The 22,506-nt window shown below is 35.7% G+C and overlaps 1 protein-coding gene across 5 annotated transcripts in view; it reads left to right on the top strand.

Moving 5' to 3' along the window:
* PFKP (phosphofructokinase, platelet) overlaps positions 1–22,506 on the top strand; it is a 43,163-nt gene that overhangs the window by 8,610 nt on the left and 12,047 nt on the right. For 3 of the 5 annotated variants that reach the window (XM_054649606.2, XM_077171424.1, XM_077171329.1), the window contains exons 3-16: positions 6,547–6,624; positions 9,181–9,370; positions 11,856–12,021; positions 12,664–12,708; positions 12,803–12,911; positions 13,360–13,455; positions 14,184–14,276; positions 14,641–14,766; positions 15,337–15,401; positions 16,096–16,165; positions 18,446–18,592; positions 19,522–19,592; positions 20,044–20,131; positions 21,054–21,206. In XM_054649606.2, coding sequence (XP_054505581.1) covers positions 6,547–6,624; positions 9,181–9,370; positions 11,856–12,021; positions 12,664–12,708; positions 12,803–12,911; positions 13,360–13,455; positions 14,184–14,276; positions 14,641–14,766; positions 15,337–15,401; positions 16,096–16,165; positions 18,446–18,592; positions 19,522–19,592; positions 20,044–20,131; positions 21,054–21,206 — 1,497 coding nt within the window. Of the gene's footprint in view, positions 1–6,546; positions 6,625–9,180; positions 9,371–11,855; positions 12,022–12,663; positions 12,709–12,802; positions 12,912–13,359; positions 13,456–14,183; positions 14,277–14,640; positions 14,767–15,336; positions 15,402–16,095; positions 16,166–18,445; positions 18,593–19,521; positions 19,593–20,043; positions 20,132–21,053; positions 21,207–22,506 lie in introns of those variants that run through there. The other 2 variants (XM_054649596.2, XM_077171496.1) reach the window with 2 other exon arrangements.

The raw sequence follows: 22,506 nt of genomic DNA on the forward strand, positions 1-22,506 counted from the left end.
CTCCGTTTTCCTAGGGTATGATAAGATGTATCCTCACCCTCACTTCACAGCTTGGTTTTGATCAAGAGTACTGTGGCACTGGTGCCATCTTGCCTGGCTTATAGGTTGCAACTGAAGAAACTCAACCAACAAACAAAAGAAAAGCCACATCAAAAACTTGACCCTCCTTGGTCTGTCCTGACATTAGAATTTTGTGGTTGAAATTTGTAACTGTATGTGCAGAAATATTGTAAATTTCTCTAGCAATCATGCAATAAGAAAAAAAGATGGGACAAGTTTAATGTCAGTACCAAGGTGATGCTCCACGTATTTGTCTTCCTAGTAAACTTTTGCAGTTAGACTTCCTTGTAAAGGACACTTTCAGTTTTTATACAACTTTTGTAGATTAAACAATACAGTAAATAGATACAATAGATAAGTACAATAAATATAATACACTCACTAGATTCTGTTCCCACTGGAATTCCTGTACAGGTCATTAGTAGTCTGAGGTTATTACAAATCATAAGAAAAGATTTATATGAGACAAAGCTTGGTAAGTCCCCAGTAAAGTCTAACTTTTATATAAAAATATAAAGTACTAGAATTCATAAAAGTGCTTAGAAAATGCTTTCATTTTAGTTTTGTGCATGGTAAATACAGAATTTATCTTTAAAAAGTAGCTGTTCATCCATTTTTTCCCTGTCTGCTTATTCCTATAGCTCATTTACTAATGAGATGCAAAATATATTGAAATGCAAATAAGCAGAGGACTGTGCTCCAAAATTCTTTCCTACTACTGTGCTAGGGCAAGTTGCTCTGAATACTTAGTGTGTGCTAATTACATGGCCAATCTCTGGAATTCCTTCAGTGTTCAGCTCTTGTGCAGGCTCACTGAAATGGGTCAGATACTTCTCTGGAAGTAAGGAGGGTGGTTTGGTCATCTTTAAGGCCAGAACTTCGATTTGAATTTATTTTTTAATTAATCTTAAGTCAAGAATTGCCATATTTTTTCACCTTTTAAACATACTTGGTATCACAGAGTGATGAATTTCAAGAGAACTGTGAATATTTGTTTTTTCTGAACTGGACTTATCAAAATAGCGCTATTTAATTTATGATGTTCCTGTGTTTGGTAGAGTTGGCCAGTGTGAAGTCACAGATAATTCAGAATGAAAAGTGATTGTAAAAGAAGTAGTCAATGTTGGGAATTTTCAGTTTCCCATATATATTATCCTACTGTCTTCAGTGTGACAGCAGGGTCTGTGAGGAAATGCACATTTCAGTGCAAGTATGGGCTCTGAAAAAGATCTTGCTTCTAGATTAGTCCATTCAGTTCTGTGTTTCATAAAGCACTGAACATTAAGCTTTGTTCTTCTCTTGCTGGTGATAATTGAAATATGAACTCAGTTTTCCTTCACAATGCTTGCAAGTACTTCAGAGAAACAGAGTTGCAAGCATTGAAATTAAACAGCTGTTTAATTTTACCCCTTTGAAATGGGAAACAGATGAAGGTGTCAAGTGTAATAGAAGGTAAAAATCTTCTGATACTTGTCACTAATGTTCCCTGTTCTAAGCCTTTGCATGATGTATAAAGGGGGGATGGATTTTTGGGTATAGTTTGAGTTATTTAATGCTTTTAATAAGGTGTTCCCTCTGAGTTACAGTTTATTGAGTGTGACTTGAGTGTGTTAAGCAAAGAGAATAGTGTATCTTAAGTCTACATTTTGAGCATTTTACACCATAGGTCAGGATAAAATAATATTTGTATTTGAAGCTGCTCTGAAATAATGAAGGAAAAACCTGAAGTGACCATATCCAAAATAAGAAAAAAAGTATTCTTACTTGGATCCAAAACTAGAGTTAAAGGTCTCAAGCTTTTCAAGCTTACTTTGCTCTAGACATCACAGGCTTTATTTCTCCTGTAGCTGTGTCTGTCAAATGAACTTTTTTTGCTCTGCAAAACCATCTGTCTTCTACAGCTGTGGCCAGCACTATTCCATATTCTAAGTAAAAAAGTAACTCTGTTTTCCTAAATCCATTTTTCTTCATCATGTTATAAGAGATTACTAAGGTAAATGAATTAAAATTGCTAATGAATAAGATCTAAGTAATTTTCTAGCCTTTTTAAAATTAGTTTTATGAAAGCCCAAAGAAAGAAACAGTTACATACTGGACTTCATGGCCTATTTGGACTTCAAGTCCCAAAAGAAAAAAAGAATCAACTCATGTGAAAATGAAAACTAGAAGATAAATAATATAAAAGCTATATTACCTGTTATATAGGTTTTTTATAGTTTATATAAAACCTGTGAATTTTTAGCTATAAAATTTAAAAAACCCCTTGTGTTTCTTAATTCACTGAAATTAGCACATTTCAAATTTTTGGTATTAATTGCAAATCTATACAATTCTGCTAGCTTCACAGTTTTGTATTGTTTAATATTGTATTTTAGTCTGTAGTTATCCTTCTTGACTATCATCTCATTATTCAAATCTACTCCAGTCTGAATTAAAATTTGAATACCTATGGATTAATTTCACTCATGGTATGGAAATCTAGGAGCTGGAAGTATGTGTAGAGTATCAGGCTGTTCTAGGGAGCTAGTTTGGTTTTTTTTCACTAATCAGAAACTATTAAACTCAGAATAATTTTTGTTTTGTCTTGTTTTTCCTTTTTAATTGAGAATGGGAAGAAAAAGTGATGCCTCTCATTTATGGCAGCTCAGTTTTAGAAACTTGAGGTCTTCAATATTTATACAAATAACCTGCCCTTTTTCCAGGATTGAAGGACATAGTTCCCAATGGATGCATGCTCTTGCTACTAAGCTATGGAGCTTTTAGATTCTGCATCTTGATTCAGAGTCTTTTTCTCAAGAGGCCAGCACTGGGAGTGCAATGGTACAGCAGTCATGGATTTCTGTGAGGCAAACTTCATGTCCTTCCTCTGGGGGTTTGTGCACTCAGTGGCAATATTATTTTATGTTGTTGAGCAATGGCTAGGAATCCTCAGTGAGTAAATTCACATAACTGTCTCTCATGTAACACATCAGAAGATGATTGTTCTTTTTCAAAAGCTTTTGTCTTCATGTTTGCTCCTGCCATGCTCTCCTGGAGTTGCAGTGTGTGTGAATGTACCCTGTGAGCCTTGGACCCACAGAGATTTCTTCTTTGAGTATTTAGATTTTGGGTACATGAAGGATTAAACACAAAATGGAGCTGATCTTCACACACGCACTTTTTGACAGTTCATTTTTTCCATTCTTGCTACACAGTTTCAGTATCCCAGTACACAAGCTCCTATATTTTTAGGATCTCAGTAAGAATTTACTTTTTTAATATAAATTGACAGATTCCCACCCTCATTAAGGTCTGTAGTCACATCTGCCAGGGTTTTTTGGTTACAATTAGATTTGGTTACAATTAGAGCAGTGGTAAACATTCAAACATACGTTGTCCAGTCCTCATCAGTGTTTATCTAACTAAAACAATAAATGGAAATCATCATCATTTATACTCAATTGTATTTAGTAATAATTTTTTTTCCCCAATAGCTTTTTTAGAAAGCTGTTCTAATTCTATAGCTTGTATCTTTTAATGGTGTGGAAAACAATATGACAGTTCTATCTACTTTTTTCAGAGGTAGCATACACATACTTGGCAGACAACTGAATTAGGAAAAGTAACATATAACATATAACATATAACAGTTCAAACAGATTATGATTCCAAAGGTTCCCTGCCCTTACCTTGTATTGGGAGGAATTGTTAATGCATCCCCAGTTCTCACTTGTCTGCACAGATAGGAACTCCTGACCAAAATGCACAAATTCCTTCTATTTCAAAGAAACATGGTGCAGGAATGGGTCATAGCTCATCCTTAGCCTAGCTATGAGGTGTTTCATGTCTTATAGACAACTTATTTTATCTCTTTGCTTTTTTCTGTGCTTAGATTTGTTAATCTGAAAATTGAGAATTTTATTCCATCAGTCTTATTTATGTATAAATTTATTATATGTTATACTTCTTTGGATGCACTTTTGTTTTTCCTCTCAAGTTAAAAAGGAAGGTGAATGACTTGGGCACACATGTACTGTACATGTTTTTGTCAGCTCTCAGTGCAGCTTACTGTAGTCAGCGTTACACACTGAATTAAGATGCAACATTATACTATTTTCTACCAGTGGATCTCTTGAGTTATTGTAGCTGTCAGTAGAAATACTTAGAGTAAAAGCTTTCACTCCATTACTGAGTGATATAAGGAACATAAAATTCTATGTTTTTAAAACAAGCAAAGCAAAGCTGGTGATGAATGAACTTAGTAACTTATTAGCCATCATCAAGCTTAGTTGTATCTATTGTGATGTTTCTTTCTGAGGATCTTTGCACTTTATCTGAGGGAGAATTGTTTTAAAGTTGCTATGTATATTAAGCATTATTCTTTTTCCACTTTGCTCTAATTTTAACAAACTGTGTAAATAATGGCTTAGCTCTTCAAGTCATTGTGTGTGTACATTAACATAGAAATAGTGTGTCCTGTATGTAGGGGCCCACAAGGGAACTGGGAAGAATGTTCCCCAGGAACTGTAATGATGGGCCAAGGAGTAATGGGGGCAAAGTGAAGGGGTGGAAATGTAGGTGAGCTATTTGGAGGGAATTCTTTACTGTGAGAGTGGTGAGTCACTGAGCAGGCTTCCCAGAGATGTGGGTGCCCCAGGCCTGGCAGTGCTCCAGGCCAGGTGGGATGGGGCATTGAGCAGCCTGGTCCAGGGGGAGATGTCCCTGCTGATGGCTGGGGAACAGGAAGCTGATGGTCTTTAAGGTCCTGTTCAGCCCACACCATTCTGTGTGTAGACATTAGATACATCTCATACACATGAGACCATACAAGATATTGAAAAGGTCTATTGGGTGGCAGGAATTAGAGATATAAGTAGTTTTCCATCTGGACATTTTTTGCTATTGCTTGGTCATATTGTCTCTAAATTATTCAGTCAAGTCTCACTGAGCAGAAACTTTCATGCTTTCCCCTTGGAATCTGGACTGGAATTCTGAAATGCCTAAATGAGTAACTGGTACTTCTGCTGTGTTCAGGTTATCTTTACATTCTAATTTTCTTGTGATGGTGAGGACTCAAAGTTTGACATAAAAAATCATATATATTATATGAATACTAAGCCACTTTAGGCTTAGTATGTTTCCAAGTTACTGCTTATTGAGTAGATTCTGCATATACCCTCAATTGTGCTAAATTAAATTTTTCCAGGTTATGATGTCAATTTTGCTGTTTTCTGAACTTCTTCTTTTTCTAGTTCCTGACTTACTGAAAAAAAAAAAAACTTCACAGAGAAAAACTGTTAACTAATTGTTCCTTGGTATGGGGAATATGTACACATAATCTAAAAATGGAGATGTAAACATTGCCATGGTTATTTTTCTTTAGTAGTTTTTGTTTATTTTCTTTAACATGTTTTGATTTTCCCTGTGGATTTAAATAAATGTCAAAAAGTTGAATGGTAATTCCAGTTTTATTCTGGTGTCTGTCAGTTAGGGTTTTCTAAACTCAGGACTTGGGTTCTTTTTTTCTTTTTCTTTTTCCTTTCTTTTTTCTTTTTTCTTTTTTCTTTTTTCTTTTTTCTTTTTTCTTTTTTCTTTTTTCTTTTTTCTTTTTTCTTTTTTCTTTTTTCTTTTTTTCTTTTTTTCTTTTTTTCTTTTTTTCTTTTTTTCTTTTTTTCTTTTTCTTTTCTTTATTTTATTTTTTTAATCAATGTTCACTATATCACCTAATGGAAAATAATCTGTAATTGCCATCCTGCTAGTATTTTTGTAGAGAGGAAATAAAGCAAAGCCAGACAAAACCCTTGGTGGATAGTTTTCCTTCTTCCAGATAAATGTAGTTCTTCTCATATTACAGCATGCTGTGGTTTCAGAAGACCATTTAAGTTAAGGTATTAGGAATTTCTTAAATGCATAACTAAAAATTGTATTTCTTTCCTGTTAAATGTCTTTTATTTATTGTGTGACTGCCTAAAAAAAAAAAAAAAAGAAAAAAGGTTGTGTAATCTGATTTCTTGTTCTTTCAAGAAAAAAATTGGGTTATTGCTCTTTATCATGTTTTGGTTATTACCAGCACTGGGGGGAAAAATGTACAATGTGTTACAAAGATTTCCTAAGTTCATGGCCCCAGGCTGAGGTTGTGTTTTTAAGGAACATATTTTATAATGCATTTTAAAGTTCTTTGTCAATTTTTGAAAATATATTTGAATATTTATTCTTAAAGAAGAAGCACATTACCATTCTAGTTTTATAGCTGTGTAATCTCTGTAAAGTATTACCTTATCTTGATGTTGTTTTTGGAACTGATCCTTTAGGAAGAGGGTTTGTTTTGCTTTTTCCCCCATTAAAGAAGCACTGATACCTTCTTGAATACTGTTTCATTTAAATTGAGTATTTTTTTATTCAGTGTTTTTAATTAAAGTTGTATAAAGTGCACAGTGAGTAACTACTGTAGTGGAAATTTGATGTAGTTTTTAAAATTAGACTTATGAAATACTTTCCTTTTTACAGGGTTACCAGGGAATGGTTGATGGAGGTGATAATATTGTAGAAGTTTCATGGGAAAGTGTTTCGAGTATCCTGCAAGTGGTAAGTGCTAAGGGGTGAGAGTGGGACCCAAAACCTCTTTATTCAAACAGAAGAGCCAAAATTCTAGATGCAGGCACCTGCTGGAGTTATGTATTTGGGCTGTGTGTGATGAGTCACCAGCACGTGCCACTTCCAGCAGAGCCTGCTTTCTGCAGTGACACTTGCTGGAGATCTTGGTGTGGTCTTGAATTTGGAGCCCAGAAATAATCTTGAAAACCTTTGTTCTAGATTTGCAATGTCACCTGTCATTAGCCTCCTAAAGCCATACTGGCAAGTCTATATTTAATAGAAAAGACATTATAGGGCCAAACCATGAAACAGCTGTGTTTTGTAAGGCAATTAATTTCTTACGAAACCCTGTTGTCTTTCTGTGTAAGTGGATTTAGAATTATAGTAACGGATGTAATTACAGTGCAGTTCTGCAGAGCTCAGATACTGCCAGTGACTTTGTACATTTTGGTTACAACATTCTGCAGTGTGGCCATTTGGATCTCCTCAGCTTTTGCTCAGCATGGTAATGTTGTTGCCTCTTCCAGAGCAGGTGCTATGTTTGGCGAAGAGGCCTTACTGCTTGCCAAGCTTTCTGAAAACTACCTCCAGGTGAAGCGTGGGTTTCTTTGGAGTTTTTTGTAAAGTTTAAGAACATAAAACAGTTAGCAGAGACAATTTTTTTTTTTTTTAAACCAATGCCCTGGAGTACTGTGAGGTATTTTGTCCCCTGTGTTTGGTTGTTTTTCTTTTCTTCTTTTTTTCCCCCATGTCTATCTTGCAGAATCTTTAAGTAGAATCATGGAATATATCAAGTTGACAGGGACCCATGAAGATCTTTGAGTCCTAAAACTAAATATGACTAGGAGCATCATCCAAATGTATCTTATGATGACAGGAAAATTGAGTTTTCTTGGCCAAGCCACACAGAGTATAGGCAGGAGCAGGATGTAGGCTCCTGTACGTGTATAGGGTAAAAGAAAAACATCTTTCTGAGCTTTATTGCTGGTTAAGTCAACAGACCAACAATGAACCTCAGCATGTATCTTACAGAATAGAATGTGTTTAGTTGTTTTGATGAGACAGATTTTACAGCCCATTGTGTATTTGTTTATCCAGAACAAGTAGCACTTTGTTTCTAGTACAGTTTCTTTTCCTCTTGCAGCTGTTTTCTTCTAAGTATGAAAATACCTAGTTTTAGAGACATTTTTAGTTCTGATTTTTTTTCAGCATCTCCATGGGTACACATCTACCTTTTTTTCTGGAGACAGCTGAATTCTGCTCCACTTCATTTTTTCGTTCCACTAGCAGCTATGCAACACAGATGGCAAACTGGCCTGAGAGCTGAAACATCTATTGATAGGGTAAATTGTGTCAGTACAGCCACTGCAGATTTAAAGTTCAAATCTAGATGGATGTGACAGATTTACTATAAGTTAAAGTAAAGGGAATGTTTATGCAAAAGGGATGTAATCATCTCCAGATTTGCTTACAGGAAAAAAAATAGTTTTTTCAGTCTTAATTGATACTACTTTTTACTGTGACAATAAACAAGGCAAAAATTAAAGTTCTTGAGTGACTGAACAACAGAAACACAGAAGATGTGTAAAGGATATGTGTCCAGCAAAACCCTCAGCAGTTTTCAGTGACAAGGCAGTTCAGTTATTTTTAAAATACCACTGTTTCCAAAAGAAGCTTTTAAATTCATATTAATTAATGCAACAGATAATCAATAAAACAGAAAATGTAGCATTAGTCTGATCTATAAGGAATTATAGGCATTTATTTCCATAATTCTGTGGAATGACAATGGGTGCTAATTTTGAATTTCAGGGATACATTTTTTCTCTTATTGTCTATGTATCTTGTGATATTAGGGGGAAAAATACCACACTGAGGCAAATTAATGTAAATACTTAACTAGTTAATATATCACTTTTACTCTTGAATGTAAGTAGCAACCTATTTATTTTAATACTGCTAAAATTAATCTGATGTAATTTAACATTTTCCTTCCAGAGTAGCTCTTTATCAGTCATTTTTGAGTGGTTTTTTTTGTTGTTTTTGTGTGTGCATATATCTGTGTGTGTATGTATCTGTTCTTGAACATAAATTCCCACAGGTTTGATAATTTCTATGTCATTACCTTACCTCACTGTAAAATTAAAAGACGGAGGTTATGCTACAAAACTCATCGCGAATCCATCTTAGAAATGTGTCGCTATAGGACACAAAAGAACACACACTCACACCGTTTTCAAGGTGAAAGAGAAAAAAGGGCCGTTCATTTTCTGACTCCAACATTTATAGTTTTCCAAAAGTGACAGTGGATTGGAGGGTGACAGTGGCACCTCTCCAATGCCACTGGTTAAACCAACAATCTATCAACTCTCTCTTCCTCCATAAAAGAATGCAAAACAATGAGTTATTTACAGAAAGCGTGTGAGAAAATTCACTACAAGAATGTCAACATCAGAAGGCTTAGAAAATCTTAAAAACCCAGGGTGACAGAAATGCACAGCGATATACCGGACCTCTAACCAAAAGTGCTGTTCTCCCCTGTCCTAGGGGGGCACCGTCATCGGCAGCGCGCGCTGCAAGTCGTTCCGCACGCGCGAGGGCCGCCTGCAGGCCGCCTGCAACCTGGTGCAGAGGGGCATCACCAACCTCTGCGTGATCGGCGGCGACGGCAGCCTGACCGGTGCCAACCTCTTCCGCGAGGAGTGGAGCGGGCTGCTGGAAGAGCTGGCACAGAAAGGTCAGTGTGCCTTCAGGCCCCCCAGACTTCCCCTCCGGCCTGCAGGGGAGTTATGAACCCTAACTGCAGGTGTGCAGACTGTATCCAGAGGGTAGATCTAAAGTTTAAAAATTAAAGACATTCATTCTAGGAAATCGCATGGTTCTTCATAAAAGAATAGCTTTTGGTTTCTGTAGATCCACTCATGTGAATCATAGAGGTCCAAAAAAGGCCAAATAAGTTACTGGGCAGCAATCTGTGTGACTTTTGTCCTCTATTATGAATAATTTTCAGGATCTGAACTTCATGCCTTTTGCTTGAAAAGCCCTATGCCCTCATATCCAATCTGAGGTGGTAATTCCTTTCCTACAAAAAGCTGCACATTTGTATGTTATTTAATTATGATGCTTTCCTTTCTGTATGCCATTATTTCTTTAAGATCAGAATATTAAGAGGCTGTTGATAGAAATACAGCCAGCCCATAGCATCCAGGAGATAGCATCCAGGAGAATGTATAGGGAAGAGTAAAGACTAAAATAATGCTGTGTTGGTGCTATGTGTTACTCATAATACATAAAAACTCTGATAGGTTCCATCCATTTCTATCTTCAGAGCTTCCTGAACCAGATGCTGGTAGCAGTCCTTAATGAATTTCTCTTTCATGAATGTATAGAGTCTACTTGAAAGCTTACGGAGTTTTGCTGAAAACATTGTGTAGTAAGGAGTTCTGCAGCTTCACTGAATAATGAAGATTGTGAAGAATCTTCTTCTGTTTATTTTGATCCTGCTGGCTTCTAGATCATTTGATATCCATAGTTTCTGTGTTACAGTAAACCATGAATGATCAATCCTGCTTCCTCTCTGCATGCCACTTGAGATTTTACAGCTGTCTTATTTTCCCTTCATCATCTCTTTTTCTAGATGGAAGAATCCTAGTTTGCTTAGTTGTTCCTTATATGTAAGTTCTATATCTTTGATCATCTTTGTTGCCCTTCTCTGAACCTTTTCCAGTTCTACCCTGTTTTGAGGTGGGGAGGACCACAACTGCACCCAGTATTCAAGATGAGGGCAAACCATGGATCTACACAGTAGTATAATGATCTTTGTTTTGTTCTCTATTCTTTTCTTAATATTTTCTAATATTTTGATTTTTTTTTTTACTGCTATTGAGCATTGAAGCTGATTTATTAATGAAAACAGCATTTTTATATTATGCTGGAAATAGTGTTATTTCGTTTGTGATGTTAGGGTACATTTTTTTCATGTGTCTTAGTTTACATTGATCTGCAATGAATTCCATCTGATACTTTACTGCTCACTGTGTCTTGCTAGTCTTCATTTCTTCTCAAACACTCCATATATTTAGATCCCAAGTAATGCAGTTTGATCAGTAAACTTTGGCACTTTGCTGCTCATTCCCTTTTCCAGGTTATTGCTGAGTGAACAGCGCAGATCCCTGTAGAGCTCCATTGGTTACCTTCCTAAGATACAAGAATTTGTGTTTACCACTGCCTCGTATTTTTGACCCTCTGTTTCACATTATTTACTCTATGAAAAGCCTTCTGTCTTGTACAGTGACTGCTTAGTTTCCTCAAAATCCTTTGGCAAAAGACTTTGTCAATGGCTTTTTAGAAATCTAAGTAGAATATGTCAGCCAGATATTAAGTCACATTTGGAACTCTAGAAGAGGTTTGTAATGCATGGTATACATTCACAGAAAACATTTTGATTCTTCTTCACAATGTTATATTTATCTTCATGGACATTAGTTATATTTTTTCATTATGGTTTCTGCTGTTTTTCTGTAATGTAGACATTAAACACACTGATACGTAGTTCTTAAATCTCATATTAAAAATTTGGCATTATATTTACTACCATCCCATCCACAGATACTAAGGTAGTTTTAAGTGCTTAAGCAGCTAAGGTGTTTCATCCTTGAGATCCTTTAGAGCTCTTGGATGATGCAGCATTTTCATTGCTGTCTTGGGAGACATCGCTAAGACATAGAATAGGAGCTTTTCTGTTCTGTTTGCTTATTAATCATGAAATCAGAGCCTTTCAGTGTTGCAAAAGAGAAGTCTTCAGAAGTTGGATGCTGGTTTCTAACTGTTTACATATGCCCATAATCATATCCAGTTTGCATCCTTCTGCTTCTTCGTTGCATGTTCTACACTGAGACTACAGTTTGAATGATATTGTTTTAGTTTGAAACCATCAATTTCAAGGTTGGTTACAAAACTTGATAATTTTTTGACACTTTGAGATGGACTGAAAAGCTCTTATTTCCTTCCTTACTGTAAGGAGTTCTGTGCAGGATTCTTTTGTTTGGATGTTTGATTGGCTTTTGTTTGTAGTTTTGACTAACCTTGTTACCTAAAATATCTAAACATAATTTAATGTTTGGATATGTTTAGTTTATAAAAGTAGAGCACCCAAGCAATACTTCTAATTTTTTTTTTTTAGTAGTAGTCTTACAGCTCTTTCTCTGAATACTTCTTTACAGGAAAGATTGATGCAGAGGCTGTTAAGAAATATGCTTACCTTAACATTGTGGGAATGGTTGGATCCATAGACAATGACTTCTGTGGCACTGATATGACCATAGGTACTGACTCAGCTCTGCACAGAATAATTGAAGTTGTGGATGCCATCATGACCACTGCTCAGAGGTAAATTGAGCATATTATAGAGACTGATAACAAATACACACATGTTTATGCTTTTCTTTAAGTTCATTTTAAATAGAGGTTAGGTAGGTGGGGAAATAAAATTTCTTTTTGGCTGCAAGTTTCAAATGTCTTGGTTTCTTTTTTTCTTAGTAACTGCTTTTTCATCATTCCTGTCATGGCAGCATTTCAAGTATGCAATCATAGACACTGCATCAGCCTTAGGGGCAGACTTGGTTTCACTGTTTTTAGTCTTTTTCAGACATAGTCTGTTAGAGAAGATCCAGACACACCATGAATAATACAAAAATAGCATCTGTGTTATATAAGCTTTGTTTCAGTGAGAGTGAAGCAATTAATTTTTTTTTTAATACAGCTATACCATTATAGTTCTTAACTATGGGTCTGCATCATTTACATTTCCAGAAAGGTTCATATCTTCTCTCATAGTATGTTTTGCAAGAAAGTGAAAATGAATTATGCATTGGAAGATACTTAATTTTAAATATATTATTTAATATGACAATGATTTTGTTTTCCTAATGTTTTTCTGTTTTGCTAAAGAATTCTGAGTTCAGTAATCATAGTAAACACAAGCTGTTTCATGATACTAGATTCAGTTAATTTGTTTTCTTATTTTGACAGCCATCAGAGGACATTTGTTCTGGAGGTTATGGGGAGACACTGTGGGTATGTATTGTCTTCAGCATTTTGTGTCTTGTATAGGTACAATTATGAAAGAAATCTGAACCATAAAAGTCTAATAATTTGTTCTATTTTTTAGCTATCTAGCTCTGGTTAGTGCCTTAGCCTGTGGTGCAGATTGGGTGTTTATTCCTGAATACCCACCAGAAGAAGGCTGGGAAGATACAATGTGTGTTAAGCTTTCAGAGGTAATTTGTTAATGTGTTTGAGATTCCCTCATGTCTTTGTGGATGTTTATTTGAAAACAGTAATTAAAAAGTGTGATCAGGACTTTAGGCAAGTCTTTGGTTTTGGTGTCACATAAAATTCTCTGTGATCTTGAACGTTTCTTTTCTTGTACTCTCTGATTGTTTTGAGGAATCATATGACCTGCCCTGGGAATTGCATAAAATTAAATCTATATAAGCCATATGTGTGCATTTCCTCAGCAACTTGATGTTAGACATTTTACTTCATCAGTGAAAAGAGGTGTATGAAAATGAAAGGTGTGAGAACACATAGCGTATGAGTGATCAAATACAAGGAATGTTTCCTCAAATCCTAGCAGCTTAATGTAGAGCAAATGATTATAAAATTATGTTGTAAATTACTCTCGCTTTTTTTAACTACAGGAATGTGCTTTTATTTTTATTACAGAACCGTGCACGAAAGAAAAGGCTGAATATTATTATTGTAGCTGAAGGAGCTATTGATTGCCACAACAAACCTATAACATCAGAGAAGGTTAAGGATGTAAGTGTCAACATCCCTGTGATACCAGATTTCTGTTGATAAGATGGAGCTTATTGTTAACAGTAACGTTTTTGTAGAGTAAATCTGTTCCCATTAGGTAGCTTATCACACAATTGTATTTTATCCTTGGGCTTTATCATCTAAAATTCCATAGTCAAATTAGAGGGCAGTGTTTTCAGTGGCAATTAATTGGAACCTTTTCTCCTTGTAATGCAGCAGAGCAGTTCAAAAGCATCTGCTTCATGTGTGCCTTAATTGATAGTTTGAAATCAGCTCAAACCTATATTTATAATCCTATTTTACTTCGTATGTCTTGTAAAATTTTTACTGTTAGTCTGTCTCACAGTGAACTAATACTGTGTGCTTTGGACAAAGTCTTGTCCAAATGGTTGCTTTGATAAAAATTTCATTGGTGTTTAAGATTAAAAAAAACTTTTAAGCTGCATTTTTCTGCCTTTTTTTTTTAAGGGCTCATTAAGAAATAAATTGGGAAATAGTCACTGCTGGAAAGGAGCTATGATACTTTGGCTTTACCTGGGGTTTATTTGTCCTGTGACTGTGAAGCTCTGTTTTCCATAGCTGTCAGTTTTAGAGAAACCTTTGACTTCATTCAGAATTGCAGTTTTGTGAAGTACCATTTAGCACTAAGTGGTGTAAGTGTACATGATGCTAACATCCATATAAATAATGATAATGGTAAGCCCACTGTATTTTGAAATTCTTTGCAGCTTGTGGTGCAGCGGCTTGGTTTTGACACCCGAGTAACCATCCTGGGCCATGTGCAAAGAGGTGGAACCCCTTCAGCTTTTGACAGAATTCTTGTGAGTATTCCTAAATAACTGCTCATGGCACCACGTAGGACAACTGCATTTTATTACTTATTTGGGGGTGGGATGGTTCTCTACCTGATTAACTTGACAAATCAAACTGTTACCTCACACCAACTGTCTGAATAGTTCAAATTCAGAGTGATGAAGCACTTGGTGTGAAGGAATCTTTGCTTAGGATCAAAATGCAAAGCTTAATTGTCCGTACCTATGGTTGTAAACAGCCTACAACTTTTTCACCTTACCAAGGAGTGATTTGTGTCAGCTTGACTTACAGAGAAATCAGGACCATATCTGTGATTGGAGGCCTTGTGCATTTCAGTGCTTGCTTGAACACTCCAACGTTCTCTCCTTGCAGGCGAGTCGTATGGGTGTGGAAGCCGTGCTTGCCCTTTTAGAAGCTACTCCAGATACCCCTGCCTGTGTTGTGTCCCTGTCTGGAAACCAGGCTGTCCGCCTGCCTCTGATGGAGTGTGTGCAGATGGTGAGGCTCTGGCAAAAAGCCAGTTTATGTTACTTATTTACTACAACAGACTACTGTGTACAATAATTGCCTGTTCTCATTAGGACACTGATGGAATGTGTCTTTCCCATATTTGGGAATGAATAATGAAGTTCATATATGTTCTCTTTGTGTTACTATTCACTATTCATTTGCAAACTATCAAGGAATAAGAAATACATAGCTTCTTAATTTTTTCTAAAATTTCATCTCAGATCTTCTGTTTTTATTGTTACAACAAATTCTTCAGATGCTTGTGTCCATTTACATGTCATACACAAGTCAGGTTTCTTCACTAAAACTGCACAGTTTAAACTGAAAGAAGAAAATGCACAATAGATATGTTGATTTCTTTGTCATATTAAGGCTTTAGATATTTGTTTCTACTTTCTTCTTCTCTACCCTAATCTATGCTATGAGAGGAGGTAGCTCATAAATTGAGGAATTGTATTTCTTTTTTCACTGTAGAAATATATTAACACGTGGAATATATTAAATAATCAAACTCCTGTGTTTTTTAAACATACTGAATAATCAACTTGTTTTTTCAAGACTCAAGAAGTCCAAAAAGCCATGGATGAAGGAAGATTTCTTGAGGCTGTGAGGCTTCGTGGAAGGTATGGCCAATAGCTTATATCAGTTTATTTGCTGTAGAAAAGCATATTGCTTTGCTGTTATGCTGGCACATGACATTTTATTTTAAATATTTTAATAACTGTATGTTTTTATGGGTTTGAGAATGAGAGGAGACAGAAGAGTTGCCTAAATAGAATAATTGAAATTCTTACTTGCACCCAAACAAAGCAATCTGTAATTCTCTGCTGTGTCAGACTGGGAGCTGTTCCTAGGCTAACTGGTCACAAAGCAAAAAGCTGCTGTGCTGTATGACCTGACTGGTAGCTACCATAAGTTTGTTTATTCATGAATTTGAGGCCAGTCCTGTGAGCTTGTTTTTAAGTAGTTGGTAGTTTTCCAGCAGTAATGTTGGAGGAGGTATTCTTCAGTCCTGTCAGGAGAGTGATTTCTGGTTCAAGTCATCTGATAATAAAATGCTTTCTCCCCAGTCTAGAAAACTTAATTTGTTAGCTGCATAGTTGTTTTACATTTTGTGACTCTTATCTTAAAGAATTGAATATTTTTCATTGTTCTCTCATTTCCAATTTTTGCCATGTTTTGCATTTGCAATAACAATGGTGTTAATATTTCATACCACTTTTTTAATGTTTCTGAAAAATTCAAATGTTTCTTTAAAATAACTGAATTTAAAATTTTACTATTTGATTTGCTTATCATATTTGCTCATTTGTTTAGGAGCTTTGAAAACAACCTTAACACGTACAAATTACTGTCGCACAAAAAGCCAGATGCTGAGCTTCCAAAGGTAAGGGGGTTTGTTAAATGTGCAATGAATGTCTGCTTTTGGGATCCATTAATAACTCCCTTCAAACCTCTATTATAGCATAGGTTACAAATTAAATATTATGAAGATACTTGAAGCACACTAGTTTATTCTAATAATAGGCAATGTTTTTAAAGTTAAATACAATTGTAACTAGAAAATTGCTGTAGACAGTTTCCTTCTGTTTTGGATGTACAGCTGGTCCCAATTGTTAAAATGTCTGGTCCTAATAGTTACTGTTTTGCCCTCTGTTTCTTACCATGGAGAGAAGGAGGGGTGATGTTTAAGGTCATGATTAAGACTCTGAAAATCTTTAGATAAAGGAGAGTTCTATATTAAAATAATTCTAAGCCTTCCTTTTGAAGGGTAGAACCACTCAAGGGCAAGGGCAAATACAGGAATTCATGGGAAGCAGTACTGAGGACAGATCCATCACCTTTAAGTGAAATAAGTCACTCTGCATAATAGAGTAATGGACATTTAGTTTCTTTATAGTTCCTAGGATTTGTATAAGAGGAAATTTGGGTTTATTTAGGAAGCAGACACTAAATTTTGTGTGCAAACAAATCATATAAGGGATTTATTTTTGGTTTTATTAGAAATTTACTGAATAATTCTGTTTGATCATAGTTGGTGACTATGTCATCTCACTCATTAATTCCTCTTTTAATTGTGGTTTGTCACCATTTGTTACCTTATTTGCATAATGATTTGCTGTTATACTTTCTAGAAATCTTTTTCCCAACTAAATATTTGAGTAATGATTACTGGTGGTAGCTTCTCAATATTATTAAGGGGCAAAATTGTATTGATAATACAGTAAGGACCTAAGAGTGACCTTCAAGAGATCAAAGAATTCAGGATATTTTAGGTGGATATTTAACATTTTCTTTGGCAGATCAGGTGTTTGGGTGGTGGGGTTTTTTTTTGTTTTTAATACAGCAATGCAAGTCCAGGACTGTTAGCACTGGGCTTTTGTATTTTTTTAGATACTTCTGTCATACCTTCTGTGATAAATGACATTAGAAGGAAATGTAGGCCATGTGTAATTACTAACTACTCAGATTTGACCATACTAACAAAATCTGTGTGTATTCAGTAAAAGAGGTAGAATAGGAATTAAAAAGTAGATGAAATGTGCATGTCACAGGAATTGAGGAAAGAGCTAAGCTGATCGGATCAGAGGAGCCAGCTGAATGCTCTGCTTCAGCAGTGCTTCTGCACATATTATATTTTGCTGTTTGTGTTTGCATTGCATTTTTATACAATCCCTCAACTGTACAAGAACAAAAAAAAAACAAAAAAGCCCCCTACATACACTCTGGGTTGTGTCTCTTTTATTGTGGTGGGGGGAGGGGGGAGGGCTGTTGTTGGTTTGGGTTTTTTTTTGTTTGTTTTTGTTTGCTTGCTTTGGTTTTTAATCAGATGAGATTCCAAAATAGTTACTTAACAACTGTTCTATTTTTTTTTGTTTTGGGTTTTTTTTTGTTCTCATCTTCCAGAATAAAGCTAAATACCTTCTACCTCTTCTGCAGGACCAAATTGTTATAATTGTCATTCAAAAATGTTTTAAAAACTTCCATAATCTGAAAATGTGTGGTGTTGGGAAAGATGCTGAGTGCTTGTGTTCACTAATGTATTGTCAACTGCTTGAAAAACCTGGCCAATAGCTTAATTTTGAAACTTGTCTGTTCCTCTCTGCATTGTACTGATGATACGCACATAAATGCTGTGGTGCTAGAGTCAGTTCCTACTTGTTTTTTCTTTTGCTGTTGTTGGTGTGTTTGCAAAAAAAATTCCTGCTTTAGTAACATGAATCTGGTTGAATAACAATGGCCAGGTTGGGTGGAGCTCTGAGCAGCCTGGTCTAGTGAATGGTGTCCCTGGCCATGTCAGGGGGTTGGGATGAGATGATCTTTATGATCCTTCCAACCCAAACTATTCTGTGATTCTATTTTAAGTTTCTTGAACCTGGGCTAGAATATAAAAACCTGAATAATTTAACTTGTAAACCAAATGGAATTATGATAAAGTCTTATTTAAGAACAAACATTCATATTTTTTTTCATTGTTTGTCTCTTTGATATTCTGCAAGTGGGGAAATGTGTCTGCACCTTGCAGTTAACTTCAAATTTTCACCATGTTTAGAGGCTTTGAAATTTTGTTTCCTGCATTCCAGTATTTGGCAACTGCATATGATGTACAAATTAACTATGGTATAGAAATCAAAGTCCTTACTAAATATAATTTTTTTTCTTCCAGAGTAATTTTAATGTGGCAGTTTTAAATGTGGGTGCCCCTGCAGCTGGGATGAACGCCGCCGTGAGGGCTGCAGTGAGAGTTGGCATGACTGAAGGTCACAAAATATTTGCTGTCATTGATGGTTTTGAAGGGTTCGCTAGAGGCAAGGTCAGTGTCACGTGTGTGCGTTACCAAGTGCTAGGTACCCCCTCCCACACCACCACCTTTGTTCATGTTCTTGCAAGGTATGTTCTGTCATAACTGCTGAGGGAACTGCCTCTCTAAGTGCTTTTATTTTATTTTAAAGATCTCTAAAACCTAGATTGTAATTGTATTTCTCAACTGTTCAAGTCTGTAAATTCATTTGTGCTGAGTGTTACTAATCACATGGTGCAGAGCTACAAAATCAGTTCAGATGAATCCTGCCTTTGCGTTTTGGTCTATGTTGAACATATTGAAGTTTTTTCAGAGTAGCAGAATAATCTCTGATTCTGAACAACGAGCTATTGCACATGTATTCCTTTGCTGTAAGAAACTTTTTAATGGTGCTTATTGAGGGAGGAAGCTTTTTTCCCTTAGGTAAGTTAGATTCTTCTAATCACCTGTTTTTAAATGTTATGCATTGGTTGGTGTACTGAAGAGAAACTGAATGCAAGACTAGTAATTTTGGTGCCTGGCTGGAGCCACAGATCCCAAAACTTACATCAAGAACCTAACTTCAGATTTTTTTTGCTTCACATTCAGTAGGAGAGGATAGCTGAAAATAGGATTGAGATATGAAACACAGAGACAAGGTTCATCTTGGTCTGGAAGAAGAAAGAACAAATGGAATGGAAAGGACTTGCAGCCTAATGCAAGGCAACAAAACAATTAGGGTATCCAGGGGTAACACCGAAAGGGATTATAGTAATTGAAGACAAATAGAGTTAAACTCCTGATGCTGTTTTCTTCCTTGGCTTCATTTAGTTTTAGTGATGTCAATGCCCACAACTTCTTCCAACAGATTTTCATGAAGTAGTACCTGTTGTTTGCTGCAGCTCAAGAGAATTAATTGGATAATCACTTAACAAACTCTCCATTTTTACTTTTATTCAAAGATTAAGGAAATTTCCTGGGGAGATGTTGGAGGCTGGACTGGCCAAGGAGGATCAATTCTTGGTACAAAACGGTAACATCAATATTTTTGTCAATTGATATGATGAACTGTAGTGCTTTATATACCCTCTGTATGATTCCATGTTCTTTTCTTCCCACTTAGTATTTTTAAGTCCTCAATTTTTGTACATTGTGGTTTTTTGAGTTTGTCTTTTGTTCAAATCCTTCTGTTCCAACTTGGGTATCTTTATAGTATTGAACCAGCTCTGAAAAGTGGGAATTGGGACCTCAACTTAAAAATTTCCTGGGGTCCTTACATTTTAAAGGATTTCAAACCTGCAGTTTCTTTACACTTGACATGAGTCCTTATTGTTTATCTGGAGGAGCTACTTGCATGGATAAATATGTAAAACAAAAACCATTGTGTTGCCTGCTGACTTTATGGTTTCAGCTTAGTAATAAATTCTTAGTGCTTCAGAGTCTGTAAACTGTTTTTATTTTTCTTTTGGTTTAATGATTTTTAGTACTCTTCCTGCAAAATATTTGGAGAAGATTGCTGACCAGATGCGCACTAACAACATTAACGCCCTTATGGTTATTGGTGGATTTGAGGTACACTGAAATATCTAATTATGTCTAAGTAGACTAGAATTTCTAACAAAATTAATAGTTTGGTTTGATTTTTACCCAATCTTCATGTAAGATGCATTTGGTTCTATGTGTATTTGATACATGACATAGATAGTGTTTGGGATCATAAGTGCTGTCAGTCAGTGGTTCTCTGGAAAGCTGGCATTCAATACAGTGCCTAGAACTGCTAAACATGTGCTAAATGGATAAATGAGATGAGATAATGTTATAGTTTTTTGTATTAAAATAAATTAATGACTTCTGCTGTGCAAGTTTCAGTCTATACAGTATCAACAATTAGAACATCCTTGCAGAAGTTCTTGACTCTTAGTAGAAATTGCACTATGGTTCCTTATTTAAGCCACTCCTCTCACATAGTGCATGTCAAAATCTGTAATGGATCTAGAGAAGTTTTTCCTGTATTTCATGTTTGTTTTTTTCTAAAAAAAACCAATTAATTTTGGAAATTTTGATTGAGGAAAGTATTTTGCCTACTCCTTGCAGAGAAGAATGTGTTCATTGCTTTTTGATAAAGAATGTATCTTCCTTTTTTGTCCAAGTTGTTAGCTATGACCCTAACTCAGGAATATCAAGATTTTTAAATCAGGAGTAACAGTACCTGAAGATTGGGGAACTAGTTTGTTTTGTTGAAAACCAACTTTCTGTGCCTAAATTGTTCATTTTCAAGAGAACATATGCTCTGTTTATTGTTTTCAAATATATGCCTGTTTCTAATGCTTTCTTTTTTGTCTGTGTTAGATTTTAGTGGTTCCTTAGTGCTCTGACTTGCTGAAGTGTGCTGTGGTAGAAATGGCTCCCCCTGTGGCCCTTCTCATTTTGTCACTCCCAACTCTGCCCTTCCTTTATTCATCCTAATTTTTCACCTGATGCCTGTGCCCAACAGGCTTACCTTGGACTTCTGGAATTGTCAGCAGCTCGGGAGAAATATGACGAATTCTGTGTTCCAATGGTTATGGTTCCTGCAACTGTATCCAACAATGTACCGGGTTCAGATTTCAGCATTGGTGCAGATACTGCTCTGAACACTATAACTGATGTAAGTCTGCTCTGGTGTGCATATACTAACAAAGCAGTTGTTTAAACTTACTCAATTGGCTACTACTGGATATTTTTGTAGACCAGAACTTCAGAAATGTGATCTGGGAAATTATAGTTACTTGATATAAACACAGTCATGGCACCACTGCAGAAAAGAGAAAGTCTAGGATCCCAAATGCTTCCATTTAGTTTCTGCCGAAACTGCAATGACCTCTGAATTTTTTAAGTGCAAGATAAGATGGCATCTCTTGTTGAATAAGAGAGAAAGAAACCTAAAGCTGAGACTTGGATGATCATTTGCAGTGTAGAGGGGAAAAAAAAATCCGTGTTCATAATAGAGAGTTGTAGTATACCCAGCTGGAACACTGAGGAAAGTTGCTCTGTTGAGAAGGAGATTCTTAGTTATGTAACATCTTTACTCCTCTAAGACAATAGATAAAATCCTTATTTTTCAGTAATAGGCATTACATTTATTCTCCTAATAGCAGATTTAATAAAAAGAGTTGAGACATGTGAAGTAATTTTTTAAAAAAATCAAATCCAGTAATACAACATAAAGTAAAAAAGTGAATGTTTAATCTCTTATGAGGAAAAAGCTTCTCTAGTTTGAGTGTGATAGAGCAGTGGAGAAAGCTGCCCAGGGAGGTTGTGCAGTCTCCTGTGCAGATAATCCAAACCCTCCTGGATTGTTCCAGTGTCCCTTGCTCAGGTGTTCCTGCCTTGGCAAGGGTTTGGACCACACGACTTCCAGAGGTCTCTTCCAACCCCAGCCATTCCTCAGTTCTCTAATACTAATTTCAGTTGAACAGGAAGCTTAGTCAGTTGGACAAAAAGAGTTTCAAGTTGCTTTTGAAAATTAAATGACAGTTCTCTTATCACTTAAATGTATTTGAAAATTTTAATCATGATAGCTTTTTAATGTCGAGGATTCTTCAGATTCCACCAACTCTGAATGCACTACCATATTTTTTTCCCACCATTCTAACCTAAATAATTTTAACTTCATCAAAGGAAACCCTTCAGTTAGGAAATATCAGTTTCCTGAAGTATTGCCTTGAATAAGACTGTAAGCTAACTAAAATTCACTGAATTAATTGTTTATTGACAACTTGGGTTATATATCAAACAAGTTGATGTTGTTTCCAGTTCTGGTAAATAAAAATATCTGTCCAAAATGACTGATCATGAGCTAAGGTGAGTAAAATGATTGTGCATAACATCTGCTTTCCCTCTTTTCTTATCTTCATAAACTTTGTTAACCATACTGACTTCTTTTTATAGGTTATTTCATGCAAAGG

This window comes from Agelaius phoeniceus, chromosome 1, assembly GCF_051311805.1.
Source record: "Agelaius phoeniceus isolate bAgePho1 chromosome 1, bAgePho1.hap1, whole genome shotgun sequence".
NCBI lineage: Eukaryota > Metazoa > Chordata > Aves > Passeriformes > Icteridae > Agelaius > Agelaius phoeniceus.